General features: G+C 45.4%; 1 protein-coding gene across 1 annotated transcript; it reads left to right on the forward strand.

The window, feature by feature from the left end:
• The first annotated feature begins 263 nt into the window (after positions 1 to 263).
• On the forward strand, positions 264 to 16660 carry LOC146357072 (kallistatin-like). The gene is made up of 4 exons (XM_084839930.1): positions 264 to 911; positions 4383 to 4653; positions 6006 to 6153; positions 16316 to 16660. Exons 1-4 carry the CDS (start codon positions 278 to 280, stop codon positions 16520 to 16522), a joined length of 1260 nt encoding a protein of 419 aa, XP_084696056.1. The 5' UTR covers positions 264 to 277; the 3' UTR covers positions 16523 to 16660.
• Positions 16661 to 20594: the final 3934 nt, after the last annotated feature.

The raw sequence follows: 20594 nt of genomic DNA on the forward strand, positions 1-20594 counted from the left end.
CTTGTATACTCCTATTTTTGTGCTTTTCCACCACCTGAGCTCTGCAGATTCGTAATGCCTGACATATTTGGCATACATTATGAATCGTTCCTTTGAATCATTGTTTTATCCCTATGTCTACTTGTTTAGCAATTATATGAGGTACCTTGTGGAGAACTGATTCAAATCCATTCCTTAAATTGCTATGGGGTGTAATTCAAACATCTTTCATTATGCCATTGTGATGAGACATTGAGAATGCGACTCTCTCTTTACAGCTTACTCCCAGAGGAACACAATGTCGAATTTCTACCTGTGTTTGCTTCTTGCTGGCCTCCATGGTTTTGCCCACTGTCGCCATGTCCCTCGCCACCATGAGGGCCACAGCCACCATCTTCATGCTGAAGGTCACCAACATTCGCCCTCTCTGAAGATTGCCCCAGCCAATGCCGACTTTGCCTTTAGATTCTACCATGAGTTTGCCTCAGGGGCTGCTAAGAAGAATATTTTTTTCTCTCCGCTGAGCATTTCCATGGCCTTTGCCATGCTGTCACTGGGGGCTGAATCTACCACGCTGACTCAGCTTTTGTCAGGCCTTGGCTTCAACCTGACAGAGATCCGTGAGCAAGAAATACATGAAGGTTTTCGTGATCTCCTCCACAAGCTCAACAAGAACAAGACTGAAATGGAGCTGAGCATTGGGAACGCGCTTTTCATATCTCAGAAATTTAACCCCCAAAAGAAGTTCTTGGATGATACCAAAGATTTTTATCAGGGTGAAGTTTTTCATATTAACTTCATGAATGCTGAAGAAGCTGAGAAGAAGATCAATAATTACATAGAAAAGAAAACACATGGAAAATTAGTGAATATTGCCAAGGGTCTTCATTCATCGATTATAATGATCATTGTAAACTATATTTTCTTGAAAGGTAAGTGGTGAGCTAGTCTCTAAGGTGGGACCATAGGGCCAAAGTCCAGGGCTCCTACAGTCCAGGGGGTTCCCAAAGAACCATCAAGAGCACTGGAGGTGCTGGAGGCAGTGGCAAACAGGCCTTGCATCAGCAATGGGGCCAGCATAGGCATGCCGGGTAGGGATGACAAAGTGCCCCATGATATCCTGATGAGCAAACTAGCTCGAAGTAGGCTAGATGAAACCACGATCAAGTAGATCCACAGTTGGCTACAGAATCGGACTCAAACAGTGCTTATCAATGGGAGCTTCTCTAACTGGGGAGAGGTAACGAGTGGTGGACCCCAGGGCTCAGTCCTGGGCCCAGGGCTCTTCAACATTTTTATGAATGACTTGGAGGAGGAGGTGCAGGGAATGCTGATCAAATTTGCAGATGACACAAAACTAGGGATGTCAGAGAATTTCTCCATGAATCTCCGGGAGGCCGAATGCCAACGCATTCGGCCCCCCAAAATTGGTGGAGAAACGGTCCGCCCCCTGCCCCCCCCGGGATGGGACTTACCTTGTGCGAATGTCCATGGCGGCGGCGGCTTCCAGCGGCGGGGCGGCGGCGGCAGCCGGTCTTCCGACCGGCTGCCACCGCTGTCATTTCCAAGTAAAACAATAACAACAACAACAACAAACGTGATAGGCGACGTAAAGGTTTACATAGCCTATCAAGGCTAGATTTTCAAAAAACACCGTGATAGGCTACGTAAATGTTTACATAGCCTATCGTGGCTGACTTTGAAAAAAAAGAAAAGAAAAGTGCGTACGCAAATGGCGGCGCCCATGGGCACCGCCATTTGCATTCCTTATTTGGGCACGTGTAGTCTACGTAAACATTTACGTAGACTACAGCGAAAATAAAGGCAACGTTATTTGCATACTCGCTTTTCTTTTCTTTTTTTTCAAAGTCAGCCATGATATCACGGCTGATATCACGGCTGACTGCAGGGACGCAAACGGCAGCGGCTACGGCCGCCGCCATTTGCATCCCAGCAGGACGGCAGGATTCGCGGCCAGAGGGATGGGGTGCCTCCCCCCCACCACAAAGCAAGCTGTGGGATCAGGTAAGGGACTTTCGTCCATTCCTACACAAAACTGGGCGGGATAGCTAATACTTTGGAAGACAGAAACAAAATTCAAAGTGACCTTGATAGACTGGAGCGCTGGGCAGAAAACAACAGAATGACATTTAATAGGGATAAATGCCAAGTTCTCACCTAGGAAAAAGAAACCAAATGCACAGTTACAAGATGGGGGATACGTGGCCCAACACTCCAAGCGAGAAGGATCTTGGAATTGTTGTAGATCACAAGCTGAATATGAGCCAACAAAGTGATGTGGCTGCAAAAAAGGCCAATGCTATTTTGGGCTGCATTAATAGAAGCATAGCTTCCAAATCCCAGGAAGTACTAGTTCCCCTCTACTCAGCACTGGTTAGGCCTCATCTGGAGTACTGTGTCCAGTTCTGGGCACCGCACTTTAAGAAGGATGCAGACAAGCTGGAGAGGGTTCCGAGGAGGGCAACAAAGATGATCAGGGGACTGGAAACAAAGCCCTATGAAGAGAGACTGAAAGAACTGGGCATGTTTAGCCTTGAGAAGAGAAGACCGAGGGAGATATGATAGCGCTCTTCAAGTCTTTGAAAGGTTGTCATTGAGAAGAAGGCCAGGATCTCTTCTCAGTCATCCCAGAATGCAGGACACGGAATAATGGGCTCAAGTTAGAGGAAGCCAGATTCCAGCTGAAAATCAGGAAAAAATTCCTGACTGTTAGAGCAATACAGCAATGGAACCAATTCCCTAGGGAGGTAGTGGGCTCTCCCACACTGGAGGCGTTCAAGATGAGGCTGGACAGCCATCTGTCGGGGATGCTCTGACTTGGATTCCTGCATTGAGCAGGGGATTGAACTCGATAGTCTTGTAGGCCCCTCGGTGTCTTCTCAGTCGATCAGAAGCTGAATATGGGCATGCAGAGTGAAGAGACAGCTAAGAAAGCTAATGCAATCTCAGGCTGCATTAACAGAAGCAGCATCCAGATCATGGGAAGTAATAGTTTCACTCCATTCTGTGTTAGTCAGGCTGCATTTGGAGTATTGTGTTCAATTTTGGGCACCACATTTTAAGAAGGACATTGACAAGTAGGACATATCCAGAGATGAGCCAAGCAGAGTGGTAAGGGGTCTGGAAACCAAGAACTATGAGGAATTGTTGCAAGTGCTGAATATGTTTAGCCTGGAGAAGAGAAGATGAAGGGGAGACATGATAGCAATCTTCAAGTATCTGAAAGGTTGTGGTAAGGAAGACTTGTTCTCTGTTGCTCCAGAGGGCAGGACTAGAAGCAATGGGTGGAAATTGCAGGGAAGAAGATAAATAGGCTAAATATTAGGAGAAAGTGCCTCACAGTGAGAGCTCTTCAGCTGTAGAACAAACTTTCTTGGGAGGTGGTGGGTTCTCCTTCACTGACTGGAGGTATTTAAGGAGAGGCTGGATGGCCACTTCTTAGGGAAGACGATGATGGTGATTACATTTCTATACCACCACATAGCCAATGCTCTCTGGGTGGTTTACAAAAGTTAAAACATTAAAATACAATACACAAAGTTTAAAAGCCATTTACATAAAAGTATATGGACAGTATATACAAACAACATATAACTAAACGCAACTTTGAACTAAAAACAATTTAACAACAAAAAAGTCCAACGCAGCTTAAAACAACACAGCTTAAAAACTGTACACAAGAGTCAGCATAAGATTTCTAAAAAGGGAAAGCCTGCCGGAATAACGGAGTCTTTAATTCCTGCTTAAAAACCTTCAACGAGGTCAGCAGGCACACTTCAACTGGCAGGTCATTCCACAACGGAGGGGCAACAAAGGAAAAGGTCCTCTTGTATGCGGCTGCCAATCTCACATTAGGCAGCCACAGCAGAGAGCCCTCAGAGGACCGTAGGTGGCGGACTGGGACGTAGGGGAGAAGTGCTAAGGATGCTGTAGCAGAGCCTGCATTGAGTAGGGGGTTGGACTAGATGATATCCAAAGTTCTTTCCAACTCTGTGATCCTATGATTAAGCTCTTAGAGGCCTCATTCTACTGGTGGGTGGGACAAAGGCAAAAGGCGTGGAGCTACCCAATACCCAACATACCCAACATTAGAGCAATACAACAATGGAACCAATTCCCTAGGGAGGTGGTGGGCTCTCCCACACTGGAGGCATTCAAGACGAGGCTGGGCAGCCACCTGTCGGGGATGCTCTGACTTGGATTCCTGCACCGAGCAGGGGGTTGGACTCGATGGCCTTGGAGGCCCCTTCCAACCCTTCTGTTCTATAAGTCTGTGATTCTATACTGGCATATTTTAGCTTAATGCTCTTACTGCCAGAAATATGAACAAAACATTTGGCACGCTACAATTACCTGTATGGTCTTGTCATTTTTTTCAAAAGCCTGTTGGGAAGACCCTTTTGTTCCTGAGAATACTCGAGAATTTGACTTCCACGTGGATAACCAAACTACAGTAAAAGTTCCTATGATGAGCAAAGTCAGCTACTTAAAGACTTACTATGACGCAGATCTGTCCTGCCAGGTGGTGCAGCTGCCGTACAAGGGTTGTGCGTCAGCCCTGTTCATTCTGACTGACCCAGGGAAATTGAAGCAGGTGGAAGATGCTCTAGGGACAGAAGTGTTGCTAAGATGGGTGAATTCACTGAGAAGAAGGTAAGCCAGCGTTCTGCAGGGGATAGAGTGTTACACCTATAATGGGGAGACTTGGATTCCAATGTCTGCTTACCATTTTTCAGTATAACATACTTCAGAGCTGTTACTATTTTGTACGGTTAAGTATTGGGGAGGGGAAATGGCTATGCAGCCATGAACTCCATGGAAAAGTCATCAGACATTAAAAAACAACAACAACACCCCAGACCAATCTTAATCCCCTGTAATACTTGCTGAGGGAGGTTAGGATGGGGAAGAAGAATCCCTCCACCATAGGAGATGTGCTCCACTGGCAGGACAGCCCATCTGCCCTAGACGCCCAAAGTATGTCCGTGTAAAGCCCTATGGGCTTAGACTGCCAGCAGTTCTGCTTTCTACCAGCAGTAGAGGCTAAATCACAGTGTTACAGGAGCATTGGTTCTGCCAGATATATCACCCCACATTGGCTCCTTAGATATGCCAGCCTTGAGCTAGTGTAGGTATTTTCCCTTACCACCAGGGTAACTGGATGCAATGGGATGGAAATCTGAAAAAAGCCAAGATCTGCTGAGGCAGCAAAAGAGAAAGATGCACACACACCACAGCTACACCACCTGCCCTGGCTGGAGTGAGCTGGCCAGGCTTTGGAAGTGTCAGACCATCCCCTGCATAAATCCCCCGATCAACTTAGGTCTGCTCTGTCAGCCTTTATCTGCTGCAAAGATAACTGCATTTCACAGTGGAAATGGGAAACAATACAGATTCAAAGGCTGCCTTTACACTAAAGAAACCCCGTGCAGTCCTTCCATTCTGGAGCCTTTCTGCGTTCATTGCAGGCTCCCAGACAGTGACCACATGATTGCTGAGAGGGGAAGCTTTTAATTCTCAAGCTTCCATAGAAGAAAATGAAACACTGCCATCTAGTGGCTGTTTCAATCGCGTTACATCCCAACTTTAAAAAATGGTTCATTAGTTCCAGGTCTTTTTGGAGCGAAGTAACCAGGAAATAGCTGTGGATGTGCCCTGGAGGTTAACAACGTCATAAAAAGGACCCGCAAACTTCCATGAGTGAGCAATCTCAATAGCCGGATAAAAGCTCCATGTGAAGGAGCTCAAATTCCTGAACCAAACAGACCACAGAACACTACACTGGCCACAGTTTCTTGCTCTCAACATAATTTTTGGGACATGCCACTAAATTGCCCACAACACACAGTATTTCTCTTACAATAGCAAATGGAAAGCTGATACATGCAAGGATTGGTCTCAACTCTTCTTGATTTAGCCAAATAGTAATTTTGTTCAATATATTATGTCTTATATGTATGTTCTCAGAGTTATAACTCACCAGCCTCTGGTTCTTCTTTCAACAGTTTGAGAAAACTCTTCCTTCCAAAATTTTCAGTGTCTACTGACTCTGTCCTCAAAGGACTATTAAGAAGAGTGGGTATTACGGAGGTATTCACGGACCGTGCAGACTTACCTGGAATTAGTAGGAACCCTGGTCTGAAGGTTTCCAAGGTTTGTTTCTCAAAATTCATCATGATATAAAAACTGAATCAAAGGGACTGTGTTGTATTCCATGTGAATGTTTAGAGTGCATGTACACCCTTGCCTTATCTCAATGCACAAATAGCTCTAATGTGGGAACTAGAGTATCTGCATCTGTCTCTGAGTTTGGCTTCACACATGCAGTTTTTCTTCATGTAGGAAAAAGCCATGGGCACAGTACTTTCCAAATGGACATAATTACAGCGTAATGCACACTTGTATGAATGTATGAGTAATGTTATGTGTGAAGCAGCCATAGTAAGGGAAGATCCCTACTGAGGATCTTCTGCTATCCAGGTATCTTCTGTCTTGGAATGAGTAGGAGATACTACATTACCTTGAGTCATTGCAGTGGCTTTCTGTATTCTTTATTGGGTCGGTCCTTCATCCTTACTATGGCCAAATCTTCCTCTGTCAGTCAGAATACTTCCTTACTACAGCGTCACTACAAAGCGGGTAAGTTTCTATTAAAGCAGAGATAGTACGTAAGAGAGGGTATCATTTTTAAACAGCTGTTCAATTTGTGTGATTTCCATGAACAATTTAGTGATAGCAATAGATGGAGACCCCAATTCTGCCAGCTTTGATTTCAGTAATACTTGCTGTTTTGGTGTATAAACCATTATTTTACTAGAAACCTAAAAGCTTACAATTAACACAATACACCCCTAAAACTTTTTTAAAATGCCCACATCAATACTACACACACACACACACACACACACACACATTTCTTTCATTTTCCAATTTAGATCCTCAAGACACTTGTATGGATGCAGAGGTATGCTCCAGAGCCGAGATGATCAACCTGGAGACCTCCAAATGTTCTGGACTACAATGCTCATAATCCCTGACTATTGTCCATGCTGTCTAGGGTTTATGGGAGTTGTAGTTCAGCACATGTGGAGGGCAGGAGATTACCTTATTGGCCACTGTAAAAACAAAATGCTGGATTAGATAGGCTTTTTATCTGATCCAGCATGGTTGTTCTTATGTTTTTACATTCATAGAGGTGTAGTCATGGGGAAAAAAACACGTTTACTCAGGCTCATTCATTGGTACAAGATTATGATGTGCAAACTAAGGACGTATGAGGCATCTGCTCCATCACACTTTGTGTGTCTGTGTGAGTGTTTCCCAAATCTGCACCACTGAGAAGAAGATGCAAACAAGAAATGCACGCATCCCTAGCACTTTGCTTTCAGAAATCCATTCATTTTGGATTTCTGGTACATTCTTTGGAACAGGAAAAAAAAACCCATCCAATAAAATGCGCACATTTTAAAAATGTGCTAACAAAAATGCATACATTTTGAATGTGTGCCCTAACATGCTTTAGTGAATGGGTAGATGCATACAAAACATGTGGACATTTTGCACACAAAAATGCACACATTTTTTTTAAAATTCTCCAAAATATCCATGCAGATTTTTCTCCCCCCCCCCCAACCCCGATCTACACAGAATCAGCACAGAGCAGACATGGGGTTGAGAAAAGAAGGAAGTATGTGGAAACAGATGGGACAGATCCACCCATCCCTAGCACAAAGTAGGGATAAGAATTTCATCTCCATTCATTTTTTATGGGAATTCATAAAAATTCACACATTTCTTCATATTTGGGATGGAAAGAACTTGACATTTTTAAAAACATGAAACATGGGAGAAACCAAAACTGACAGATCTCTCCATCAAGGCCCAGGACTTGGCATGCTTTGCTCTTAGAAGTCTGGGTTTGAATCCCTGTTTATTCAGCCATGTTTGTGGCACTGAATTAAGGGGTTGGCACCTCTTCTTTAGGACAGGCTCCTCAGCTTTAACAGCTATATGGCAGGCAGGTACCACATGCTCGTCTTCATGCTGGGAATTCTTGTATGCGATGAATGGATGTGATGGGTGACAGGTGAGAATTTCATTTCAGTTCATTTTTGATAAACATTTACCAAAATTCACAAGTTTCTCTATATTCAAAGTGTTGGTATTGACTTTTAAAGCCCTAAATAGCTGGGGACCAGAGTATCTAAAGGCACACCTCCTCCAGATATACCTGCTCAGACCCTTAGCTCTGTGTGCATGCGTGCATGCGTGTGTGTGTGTGTGTGTATACACACATATCTTTTAAGCTATACAATTTTGAATTTTAGAATTTTAATTTTTTTTAAAAATATACAAAATTATAAACTGGATGTTCTACTGGTAGTTATTTGTTTTAGTTTTAGAATCGCATTTTAGTTTTTTAACTGGTTGCAATCTGCCCAAAGAACATTAAGTACTGGGCAGATTAGAAATATACTAAATAACTAAATATTCTGGATGGAGAGAATAACAATACAAAACATAAGAACATAGAACCATAGAATTATAGAATCGTAGTAGGGCTGGAAGGGGCCTACAAGGCCATCGAGTCCAACCCCCTGCTCAGTGCAGGAATCCAAGTCAGAGCATCCCTGACAGATGGCTGTCGAGCCTAGGTATGGCGGAGAATTCTGCCACAGATTTCAGTGAGGCCGAATGCACTGGCATTCAGCCCCCCAAAATCCGTGGTGGAACGGCCTGCCCCCCCGCCCCCCCGCGGATTCCCCCTGGGACAAAGCTTACCTGGGGCGGATGTTCTGGACAGCGGCAGCTCCGGTGGTGGCGGCGGCTGGTCTTTCGACCAGCTGCCACAGCCACCATTTGCATCCTGGTCTTTGCTGTGATAGGCTACATAAGTATTTACGTAGCCTATCATGGCAAGCCAAGCAAAAAAAAAATGGTGTACGCAAATGGCGGTGGCTATGGCGGCTGCCATTTGCGTTCCCTATTTTTCACCATTTTAGCCTAATTAATATTTACGTAGGCTATTACAGCCAAAAAAAAGAGGGGGAATGCAAATAGCGTAGTGGGTGCTATTTGCGTTCCTTTTTTTTCGCTATTTTAGCCTATATAAATATTTACGTAAGCTATTATGGCAGGAAAAAAAAGGAACGCAAATAGCGCCCACTACGCTATTTGCATTCCCCTTTTTTTTTTGCTGTAATAGCCTACGTAAATATTTACATAGGCTAAAACGGCGAAAAATAGGGAACACAAATGGCAGCCGCCGTAGCCGCCGCCATTTGCGTACGCTGGGTTTTTTTTGGGGGGGGGGGGTTAGCCGTGATAAACTATGTAAATACTTATGTAGCCAATCACGGCAGCCTGGCTGAACGCAAATGGTGGCCCCTACAGCGGCCACCATTTGCGTCCGCACCAGCCCGTCCGCAGCCGGAACTCCAGCTATGGATGGCCCTGCCAGGCTGCTCCGCGGAGCCGCTGCAGAGCCAGCTGGGCATTATTCCGGAGGGGAGGACCGGATCGTCTCCCCCCCATCGAGGATTCCGGGGGGGGGGATGGAGCACCTCCCCTCCACCGCGAATCAATCCGTGAAAAGGTAAATGACTTTCATACATCCCTAGTCCAGCCTCGTCTTGAACGCCTCCAGTGTGGGAGAGCCCACCACCTAGGGGTGTCAGAGAATTTCTCGCCGAGACTTCGGGGGGCCGAGTGCCAACATATTTGGCCCCCCGAAGTAGTTTTGGGGAGAAATTCTCCACCCCCCCACCCCCCCACCCAGGATGGGACTTACCTTTCCCGAATGTCGCTCCCGGTGGCGGGGCTTCGACGGGGGCGGGGGCAGCAGCCGGTCTTTTGACCGGCTGCCGCCACCGCCATTCCAAGAAAAGTAAAAAAAAAACAAAAAACGTCCCCGTGATAGGCTACGTGACGATTAACGTAGCCTATCACAGCTAGATTTGCAAAGTCAGCCGTGATAGGCTACGTAAATCGTCACGTAGCCTATCACGGGTGACTTTAAAAAAAAAAGCGCGTACGGCTAATGGCGGCCCCCATAGGGAGCCGCCATTCGCGTTCCTTATTTGGTCGCTGTAGTCTACGTAAAGATTACGTAGACTACAGCGAAAATAAGGGCAACGCTATTTGCGTTGCCCTTATTTTCGCCGTAGTCTACGTAAATCTTTATGTAGACTACAGCGACCAAATAAGGAACGCAAATGGCGGCTCCCTATGGGGGCCGCCATTTGCATACGCGCTTTTTTTTTTTTTAAAGTCATCTGTGATAGGCTACGTGACGATTAACGTAGCCTGTCATGGCTGACTTTGCAGATCTAGCCGTGATAGGCTACGTAAATCGTTACGTAGCCTATCACGGGGCGTGTTGTGTTTTTTTTTTACTTTTCTGTTGAAGTTCGCGGCCGGGGAGACAGGGCGCTTCTCCCCGGCCTGAATTTCGGCCAGGGGTGAGGCGGGAAGTCTCCCCCCGGCCTGAATTTCAGCCGGGCGAGGCGGGAAGACACCCCCTGCTCGCATGAACTTTGGGGGGAGAAGCGAAGCGCCTCCCCCCCACCGCGAAAAAAGCTGCAGGACAAGGTAAGTCCCTTTCGTACATCCCTACCACCACCTCGTATTGCTCTAACAGTCAGCAAGTTTTTCCTGATGTTCAGCTGGAAACTGGCTTCCTCTAACTTGAGCCCATTATTCCGTGTCCTGCATTCTGGGATGATTGAGAAGAGATCCTGGCTTTCCTCTCTGTGACAACCCTTCAAGGACTTGAAGACTGAAGAGCGCTATCATATCTCCCCTCGGTCTTCTCTTCTCATGGCTAAACATGCCCAGTTCTTTCAGTCTCTCTTCATAGGGCTTTGTTTCCAGTCCCCTTATCATCTTTGTTGCCCTCCTCGGAACCCTCTCCAGTTTGTCTGCATCCTTCTTAAAGTGTGGTGCCCAGAACTGGACGCAGTACTCCAGATAAGGCCTAACCAGTGCTGAGTAGAGGGGAACTAGTACTTCCCGGGATTTGGAAGATATGCTTCTATTAATGCAGCCCAAAAGAGCATTGGCCTTTTTTGCAGCCACATCACATTGTTGGCTCATATTCAGCTTGTGATCGACAACAATTCCAAGATCCTTCTCGCTCGTAGTGTTGTTGAGCCACGTATCCCCCATCTTGTAACTGTGCATTTGGTTTCTTTTTCCTAGGTGAGAACTTGGCATTTATCCCTATTAAATGTCATTCTGTTGTTTTCTGCCCAGCGCTCCAGTCTATCCAGATCACTTTGAATTTTCTGTCTTCCGAAGTATTAGCTATCCTGCCCAATTTGGTGTCATCTGCAAATCTGATCAGCATTCCCTGCACCTCCTCCTCCAAGACATTAATAAAAATGTTGAAGAGCACTGGGCCCAGGACTGAGTCCTGTGGTACCCCACTCGTTACCTCTCCCCAGTTTGACAAGATCTCATTGATAAGCACTCTTTGAGTCCGATTCTGTAGCCAACTGTGGATCCACATGATCGTTGTTTCATCTAGCCCACTTTGAGCTAGTTTGCTCATCAGGATATCATGGGGCACTTTGTCGAAAGCTTTGCTGAAGTCGAGGTATATGATGTCTACAGCATTCCCACGGTCCACAAGGGAGGTTACTTGATCAAAAAATGAGATCAGATTCATCTGGCAGGATTTGTTCTTGACAAATCCATGTTGGCTTCGAGTAATCTCGGCATTGTTTTCAAGGTGCTTACAGATGGATCGCTTTATCATCTGCTCCAGAATTTTCCCAGGGATTGATGTCAGACTGACTGGTCTGTAGTTCCCAGGTTCCTCCTTTTTACCCTTTTTGAAGATAGGGACCACATCAACCCTCCTCCAGTCATCTGGCACTTCACCCATCCTCCATGATTTCTCAAAGAGAATAGACAGCGGTTCTGAGAGTTCTTCTGCCAGTTCCTTTATGACTCTAGGATGCAGTTCATCTGGCCCTGGAGATTTGAACTCATTCAAAGTCATTAGGTGTTCCTTGACCATATGCCTGTCGATCTCAAGCTGCAATCCTGCCCCTTCAGCCTGTACTTCGCCTTTGCCAGGGGGGTCATAGACCCTCTTTTGGGAGAAGACTGAGCCAAAGTAGGAATTGAGCAGCTCTGCCTTTTCTTTGTCATCTGTTATCATTTTACCATCCTTATTTAATAGCTGAACAACCATTTATTTCCTCTGCCTTTTACTATGCATGTAGCTGAAGAAAGCCTTTTGGTTGTTTTTAGCATCCCTCGCTAACCTCAGCTCATTCTCAGCTTTAGCCTTCCTGATGCCATCCCTGCTATTTTGTGCTACCTACCTGCACAAGGCAGGCACAACCTTCCTTTGTTGCTTGGCCTTCCTTTGTTGCTTGGCCTTCTTTCCACTTCCCATATGTTTCCTTTTTTTTGTTTTCAGGTCATCTCTAAGATTTTTGTGAAGCCACATTGGCTTCTTATGTTGTCTTCCACCTTTTCTTCTTGTTGGAATTGTTTGTAATTGTGCCTTGAGAATTTCCTTTTTTAAAAGCTCCCACCCATCTTGGACTCCTTTTCTCATTTGAGTTGCTTGCCATGGGACCTTACTGATCATTTTTCTGAGTTTACTAAAAACAGCTTTCCTAAAATCCAGGGTATGTGTTTGGATTTTGCTTCCCTTAGAACCAAGAACTCAAGTACAACATGGTTGCTCTCCCCTAGAGTTCCTGTAACTGCTACTTTATCCACTAAGTCATCTCTATTGGTTAGGATCAAGTCAAGGATAGCCGATCCTCTAGTTCCTTCCTCTACTTTCTGTAGGAAGAAGTTATCTGCCACACAAGTCAGGAATTTCTTGGAGGGGCCATGTTTTGCAGAATTTGTCTCCCAACAAATATCAGGGAAATTGAAGTCCCCCATTACTACTACATCATGCTTCCTTGAAACATTGGCTATTTGCTTTTCAAAAAATTTCATCCTCATCTTCTCCTTGATTGGCTGGCCGGTAGTAGACTCCGACCACCAGGTTCCTTTTATTCTTTGCTCCATTTATTTTGATCCAGATGCTCTCGATGGGGCTACCAAGCTCATCCTCCTGTATTTCTGTGCAGAGATATGTATTTTTCACATACAGTGCAACTCCATCTCCCTTTCCGTCCCTCCTGTTCTTTTTGAACAAGTCATATCCTTCAATTGCTGTATTCCAGTCATGAGAGTCATCCCACCAAGTCTCAGTTATACCTATCAAGTCATAATTTCCTTCTTGTATTAAGAGTTCAAGTTCGCTCTGTTTGTTTCCCATACTCTGGGCATTAGTATATAGACATCGAAGACCATGTGCTTCATAGTCTGGCTTTCTTCCTACATGTGTCTGAAGACTATGATTGGGCGCTATCAGAGCTGTTCTCTCCATTGCAGTGCATGCACCTACGTCCATTGTTACCCCCAACTTTACATCTGTCTTCCCCGTAGGATTCAGTTTAAAGCCCTCCTGATGAAGTTCTTCATGCTGTGGCCAAACACATTCTTCCCATCCTTTATGAGGTGCAACCCATCCCTTGCCAACAGCCCATCTTCCAGGAAATATAGGCCATGGTCCCAGAATCCAAATCTCTCTCGTCGGCACCACCTTCGTAGCCAGTCATTCACCCGGAGTATTTTTCTTTCCCTTTCTAGCCCTCTTCTAACTACTGGAAGGATGGATGAGAAAACTATCTGGGCCCCCAAGTTCTTCCTTCCCAAATCTTCAAAGTCTGATGTGATTTCTTCATAGCTCCCCTTGGTGGTATCATTTATTCCCACATGGATGAGAAGAAAGGGATACCTGTCAGTGGGCTTTATGAATGCAGGCAACCTTTCAGTCATGTCTCTAATCCGCCCTCCTGGGAGACAACATACCTGGTGAGTCCATGGGTCTTCACGACATACTTGGGTTTCAATCCCACACAGCAAGGAGTCTCCCACTACTACTACTCTTCTTCTTGTTGTAAGCCTGGGTTTCATCGCCTCTGTCTGACTGACCTTCAGCCTCTTGCTCACTCTCATGCAGGTTCCCCTGTGATTCTTCCTCTGCAGGCTGTCCTCCAGTCTCATCCTCAAGTACCTGGAATCGGTTCCACAGCTCCACTGCTTCCACTGGTGCAGAGTGGCATCTAGTTCTTCTTCTCCTAACTGTCACCCTTTTCCAAGGAGTATCCTCTACTCCATTTTTCCTCACCTCAGCATTTCCCACTTCTGCCTCAACTTGCTGTTGCTCTTCAAGCTTCTAGTCTTCCCTTTGCTGCTGTAGTTCCCCCATTCTGTCCAAGAACTCTTCGTGTTCTCTTATTCCCCGGAGGGTCGACAGTCACCGAAATTCAGGCCGGGGGGGAGGCACCCCATCCCTCGCCGGCGAAATTCAGGCTGGGCAGAAGCGCCCCGTCTACCCGGCCGTGAAAAAAAAAGTTTTTAAAAAAAACCACCCCGTGATAGGCTACGTAACGATTAACGTAGCCTATCATGGCTAGATTTGCAAAGTCAGCCGTGAAAGGCTACGTTAATCGTCACGTAGCCTATCATGGGTGACTTTGAAAAAAAAATGCGTGTACGCAAATACACCCTATTTACGCTATTTGCGTTGCCCTTATTTTTGCCATAGTCTACGTAAATCTTTACGTAGACTACAGGGACCAAATAAGGAATGCAAATGGCGGCGCCCTATGGGGGCCGCCATTTGCGTATGCGCTTTTTTTTTTCCAAAGTCACCCATGATAGGCTACGTGATGATTAACGTAGCCTATCACGGCTGACTTTGCAAATCTAGCTGTGATAGGCTACGTTAATAGTTACGTAGCCTATCACGGGGTGTTTTTTTTGTTTTTTTTACTTTCCTTGTAATGGCGGCGTCGGCAGCCGGTCAAAAGACCGGCTGCCACCCCTGCCCCTTACGAAGACCCGCCGAACCGCCGCCGGGACCCGCTGCCGGGAGGGACATTCGTCAAAGGTAAGTCCCATCCCGGGGGGGTGGCGGAGAATTTCACCGCCGATTTCGGGGGGCCGAATGCATTGGCACTCGGCCCCCCCAAGTTTCGGGGAGAAATTCTCCCCCATCCCTACTTCTGTCTAGCTTTCTGATTGTTCTAGACTAGCTTGTGCCGGCTTCTCTACTCAGTAGAGGTTAAAAGCAGAGTCCCACTGGTGTGGAAGTGTGTATTACAAGACAAATAAATGAAAAAAAAAGTTTGTTAAAAAAGAAAAAAAATGTTAGGGGCCTCCCCCTTGACCTCTCCTGCCGAACTCCCCTGGCCAACTCCTGTTTGCTCCCCCTATTCACTCACTCTGGTCGCTCGCTCTCTGGGAGCTTGCTTCTTCTGTAGTCCCTGGACCAGCTGGAGCAGCTTGCTCTGCTCTGCTCAGCTTGGAGGCAGGAAACAGACAGACTGAAGCTTCCTGCCGACACAGCTGCTGGGAGTACTCAGGCCACACACACCCAATTCACTTGGACGAACCATGCTGGCTCAGACCAAGGGTCCATCTAGTCCAGCATCCTGTTCATGAAGTGGCCAACCAACTGCCCATGGAAAACCCACAAGCAGGACATGAGTGGAACAGCACCCTCCTTCACATGTTCCCCAGCAACTGGTGCACGTAGGCATACTCCCTCTCATGCTGGAGGTAGCATATAGCCATCAGGACTAGTAGTCATTGATAGCCTTCCCCTCCAGGAATTTGCCTAAACCCTTGCTTAAGCCATCCAAATTGTTGGCCATCACTATGTCTTGTGGTAACAAATCCTATAGTGTAACTATGTGCTGTTTGAAGAAGTACTTCCTTTTATCCGTCCTGAATTTCCTAATCACATTCTCCACACTATGCACAATTTTGTACACCTTTATCATGTCTCCCCCTATTTGCCTTTTTTCCAAGCTAAACAAGCCCAGTTGTTGTAACCTTCCCTCATAGGGGAGATGCTCCAGCCCCTTGATCATTTTACTTGCCCTCCTCTGCACTTTTTCCAGAGCTACAATATCTTTTTTTTTTTTTTTAGGAGCGGTGACTAGAACTGTACACAGCATTCCAAGGGTGGTCGCACCATAGTTTTGTATAAGGGCAGTATGATCTTGGCAGTTTTATTCTCTATAAAATTATTCTCAATTTATTCTCAATACCTTGTTCTCAATATTCTCATTCTAACTCCTATTAATAGGTGATGGGAGTAAGAAATGACAACATAACAAAGTATCCTAAGATATTAAAGGGATTGCTCTGCCTTGAAGAATGAGAACTGTGCTCTATAATACAATCTGGGTCGCTATCCTGTACTAATTCTTGCTTACTTTCTTTGCAGGCTTTTCATAACACTTATTTGAATGTCTACGAGAATGGCACTGAAGCTGCAGCTGCCACTACCATCAACATTAGCACCTTGTCCACTTCCGATACCAGTCCACATATAGTTTTTTGCAGGCCCTTCTTCATCATAGTTTTAGAAGAGTGTACTGAATCCAGATCCACCCTATTCATAGGAGAAATTAGAAATCCTAAAGAACAGTAATTGCACATTTAGCATCCTTGCTGCAGCACTGGTATCGCTGCCCAAGTAAACAGCAGGTTTGAAAAGATTCTTAGGTGTCAGTTACTTCACCATGATGGTCACTGTCACACATTGCCAAATAAATGAAATACTGGTGTGAAAACAGCTTCGTGTTTCTTTCTCCAGCACAAAATTCCCAATCCAAAGAATGCATCGTTGTCAATGCCAAAATATGAACTGGCTCCAATCACTACCCAAGATATCTTGTAATGTTCTATGTCCAACTCTAATTTTGTTTTAAAACATTTCCAGTTGAACACCAAAAAACCTGCAGTGGTCCATACATTATTGTTGTGATTCAAATGACAACAATGCCAGAACAGGAGTTGAAGTGGCCCCAAAGTAGATAAAATATCACAGGCATAAGTGTCATATCTTGCTTGCCAGCATTTTAAATACAATAGACTTAAATCAAATACTACTTGACACATTCATCTGCAAGACATGGAGGGATATGAGTGGTGTACATGCATGTGTGAATTATGCCAAAGACCACACAATACGCCCAAATATGTTGTACATTTCATGTGAGCAGCATGGTCGGTAGAGCCCTTCTGCCGTCACTAAGTAAAATGTTGCTTTTGAGACTTAGGCTGAATCTACACACATAGCAGTTTTACCGTTATCATACTGCAATGATAACTATTGGTGCACAAGACACCAATGGGCACCAATAGTTATCACTGCATTATGAAAACTGTAAAACTGCTGTATGTGTAGATTCAGACTCAGGGTTTGTTGATGAAGGTTTGAAACATCAAGTCAAAATATTTATTGGAAGATGTAAAACAAGGGGACTGTACTGACCACAAGATTCGACCCTATTTGGCACTTTTGAAAATGGCCCATTTTGGCTCAGATCAGTTCACAATCTGTCCACTTCAGCTTGGGTACTGAACCAGAATTGGTACTTGAATTCAGAAATCCAAGGCCCCTCAGCGCTCCCCACACACAGTTGACTATTATGGTAAATTACAAAATGGCTATAACTTTATTCTCTTGGTCAGGATTAGATTTTTTTTTCAGGCATAGTAGTAGCCGCTTAGGAGGGCATTATGCTACACAAATTTCAGAAAAATGGACTCAGGGGTCTTTGTGCTATGAGCATTTATGTTTCTTCAGAGTAGATGATGCCTTCACTGTAACCACAATATAACGTCATACATATGAATAGTCAGCTCAGTTCTCCATGTGCCAGCCCTTATGTAGAGAAAACAGCACTACCCACACAGAAGGAGGAGTTGTCGGCAGGCCTGGAGAACCCTCCAAATTAGCAGAAGAACAGAAGTCTTTGGGGTGCGGGGGAATCCAATAAGGAAAACTTGATGGGAAGGAGAATGGGATGGAGTATCCTGCACAGGAGCACCCCACAATGCAATGTTTTGTTATCTGTGCTATATAGTTATTATGGAATGGAGATTGGGGGCCAGAGACTAATACCATCACAGGGACAGGGATCCAGTTCCTGGCTCCAGGAGATTTCGTCCCATGTATCACTGCAAGGACTATCCACTGTTAACGTGTATGCTCCCAGTTTTATGCTCTTTCACCACCTGAGCTCTGCCGTTCCCTAATGCCTGACACATTGGCATACATTATGAGCATTGTCCACATCATCAGATGCAAATTGGCTGAATTTCTTCACACTGCTGAATCGGGTGTCTTCATTGCAAGAATCTTCAAAGGGGGAGCCGTGTTACACTGTCACAGCACAAGAAAGAGGCTTGTGGCAATGTAAAATTTAACAACTCTGTTACCAAGGCATAAGCTTTGGGGGTCTAGAGTCCACACAGAGCATCATTTGTTGCCCAGAATCATGGGGCTTCTGGTCACGCCCTATGAACTATGGCAGAGGAAAGGCCCCTCGGACATCTCCAGTGTTCCTTGGAGCCTTCTGTCACCTGCTATCCTCTCTCCAAGGTGAGGATTTTCTGTTTTTTCTTAGCAGGTGGAGAAAGGAGACTGGCAGAGTCATTGCCTCATTCAGAGTGCGTGCCAGCAAAGGGGGGCAGGTTTCTTTTTTCTTTACTCTTTTCCCTTTACCTGGTGCCAGTGGCAGTTTTCCACACATGGCGCTCTCCAAGGAGCAACATAAAGCAGATAAACCAGAGGAAAGGCCCCTTCAGGCATCTCCTGGGCTCAGTGGAGCCATCACCTGCTACCCTCTTTCCAAGGTGAAGATTGTTTGTTTTTACTTAGTTGCCTCACAAACAAAAACAACAGAGTGATGGCAATTTGTTATAGTGACATAAGGGGGACTAGAGCCCACTTGAAGGAGGTGGCCTCACACAGGGCATCATTTCCTGGCTTGTACTTGAGGCCTATGAACTCTGGCAGAAAAAGCCACTATGTACATAGTTTACAACAAGAGGAAAATTCTCTGGGCCCTCTGTCATCTACTACCCCTCTCCAAGGTCAGGATTAGGATGGATGGATGGATGGATGGATGGATTAGTAGGGTAAAGTAAAGGGGAGGCTGGCAGAGAGGGCAGGTATGGAGCGTGAGCCAGTCAAGATGGGCTGGTCCTCTGGCTGAGTTCTCTATAATCTGACCACCCCTGCTTCAAATGACTTCCTCATCCCTATTCACAAACACCTAGCAACTATATGCAGTACCTTTGGGGAAATGGATTCTAATCCATTTCTTAAAAAATAGTCTTTTGATCTGTTTCCTTGGCGAATAAATTTGCCAAAATGAAATCCACCCTGCCACTTTTGCTTCTAGGCCACCCCTCTTATTTGTCCAGACAAATATCCTTCTTTCCTTCTGTGAAATGAGGAAGGGGTGCAACCCTTGCCCTTTCCTTGAGACACTAGACTTCTTTAGAGTAAGGTCAGGAGAAACATTTTGAATGACTGTGATGAATGAAACGCCCAGCAGCAGCTGCTTTCCCATTTGAGTTAAAGGTTGTGACTAACACAAATAGAAGTGAGTAAGGGGATTGGTCCCCTTCATGGATCACTGCCTTGTTGTGGCGAAGGGGCTTGCGTAACTCAGTGAAGCCATAAGCTATGCCGTGCAGGGCCACCCAGGACAGACAGGTCATGGCAGAGAGTTCTGACAAAATGTGGTCCACTGGAGAAGGAAATGGCAACCCACTCCAGTATTCTTGCCAAGAAAACCCCATGGAACGTATCACAAGGCTAAAAGATATGACGCCGGAAGATGAGCCCCTCAGGTCGGAAGGTGTCCAATATACCACTGGGGAAGAGCAGAGGGTATTGGCAAAAGGAGAAGGGGATGGCAGAGGATGAGATGGCTAGATAGTATCACCGTCACTGATGCAATGAATATGAACTTGAGCACACTCCGGGAGAGAACGCAGGACAGGAAGGCCTGGCGTGCTATGGTCCATGGGGTCACGAAAAGTCGGACATGACTGAACGACTGAGCAACAACAACAACAACAACAAAGGGGATTGGTCCACTTAATACTCATATTGGGGAAGCACTCAGACTTGCACACTTGCAGCCTTGCCATGTTTTCCTCATCACAATCTGACTCATGGATAAAGGCAGACGGTGGCCTAATCATTTCCCCATCAAGCACAATGCAATGCAATACAGGCATCTATGTCACAGGCCAGCAAAGCCTTTGGGAAGAATTCCTGCTGTGCTTTCACAGGCAAATATTAAATGCTTAAATTTATACTCATGGTGGTTTTTTATAGGGCTACAATTCTAGTAACTTTACTGGGATTCCTCCGTAAGTGGCTCAATGGAAGTTTATTCCATCAGAAAGCAACTCTTAGACATCATGCCCCAAATAAATGTAATTTTACTATTGCCCTGAATAGTACCTTGAGCCCAAGACGGAGCAGTAGATGCAGCCTCATACAAAATTATACCATTCATTCATTCATTCATTCATTCATTTATTTATTTATGTTCTTAATCGCCCATCTGGCTGTTCACCTGGCCACTCTGGGCGATGTACAACAGTACAATTTAAAACAGTAAAATCCATCTAGCTAAGTATTGACTACTATATTGACTGGCTCTCCAGGGTTTCAGACTGGGGTTTTCCCAGCC

The sequence above is a fragment of the Heloderma suspectum genome, chromosome 1 (genome assembly GCF_057233095.1).
Source record: "Heloderma suspectum isolate Gila_16-S chromosome 1, 16-S_ref, whole genome shotgun sequence".
In the NCBI taxonomy this organism is placed as follows: Eukaryota; Metazoa; Chordata; class Lepidosauria; order Squamata; family Helodermatidae; genus Heloderma; species Heloderma suspectum.

What these genes read in the sequence shown, in the direction of transcription:
- LOC146357072 (XM_084839930.1), top strand. Translation starts at nt 278, where the DNA reads ATGTCGAATTTCTACCTGTGTTTGCTTCTTGCTGGCCTCCATGGTTTT. An exon ending in GTGAATTCACTGAGAAGAAG is followed by an intron (nt 4,654 to 6,005) that starts GTAAGCCAGCGT and finishes TTCTTTCAACAG; the next exon opens with TTTGAGAAAACTCTTCCTTC. An exon ending in CTGGTCTGAAGGTTTCCAAG is followed by an intron (nt 6,154 to 16,315) that starts GTTTGTTTCTCA and finishes CTTTCTTTGCAG; the next exon opens with GCTTTTCATAACACTTATTT.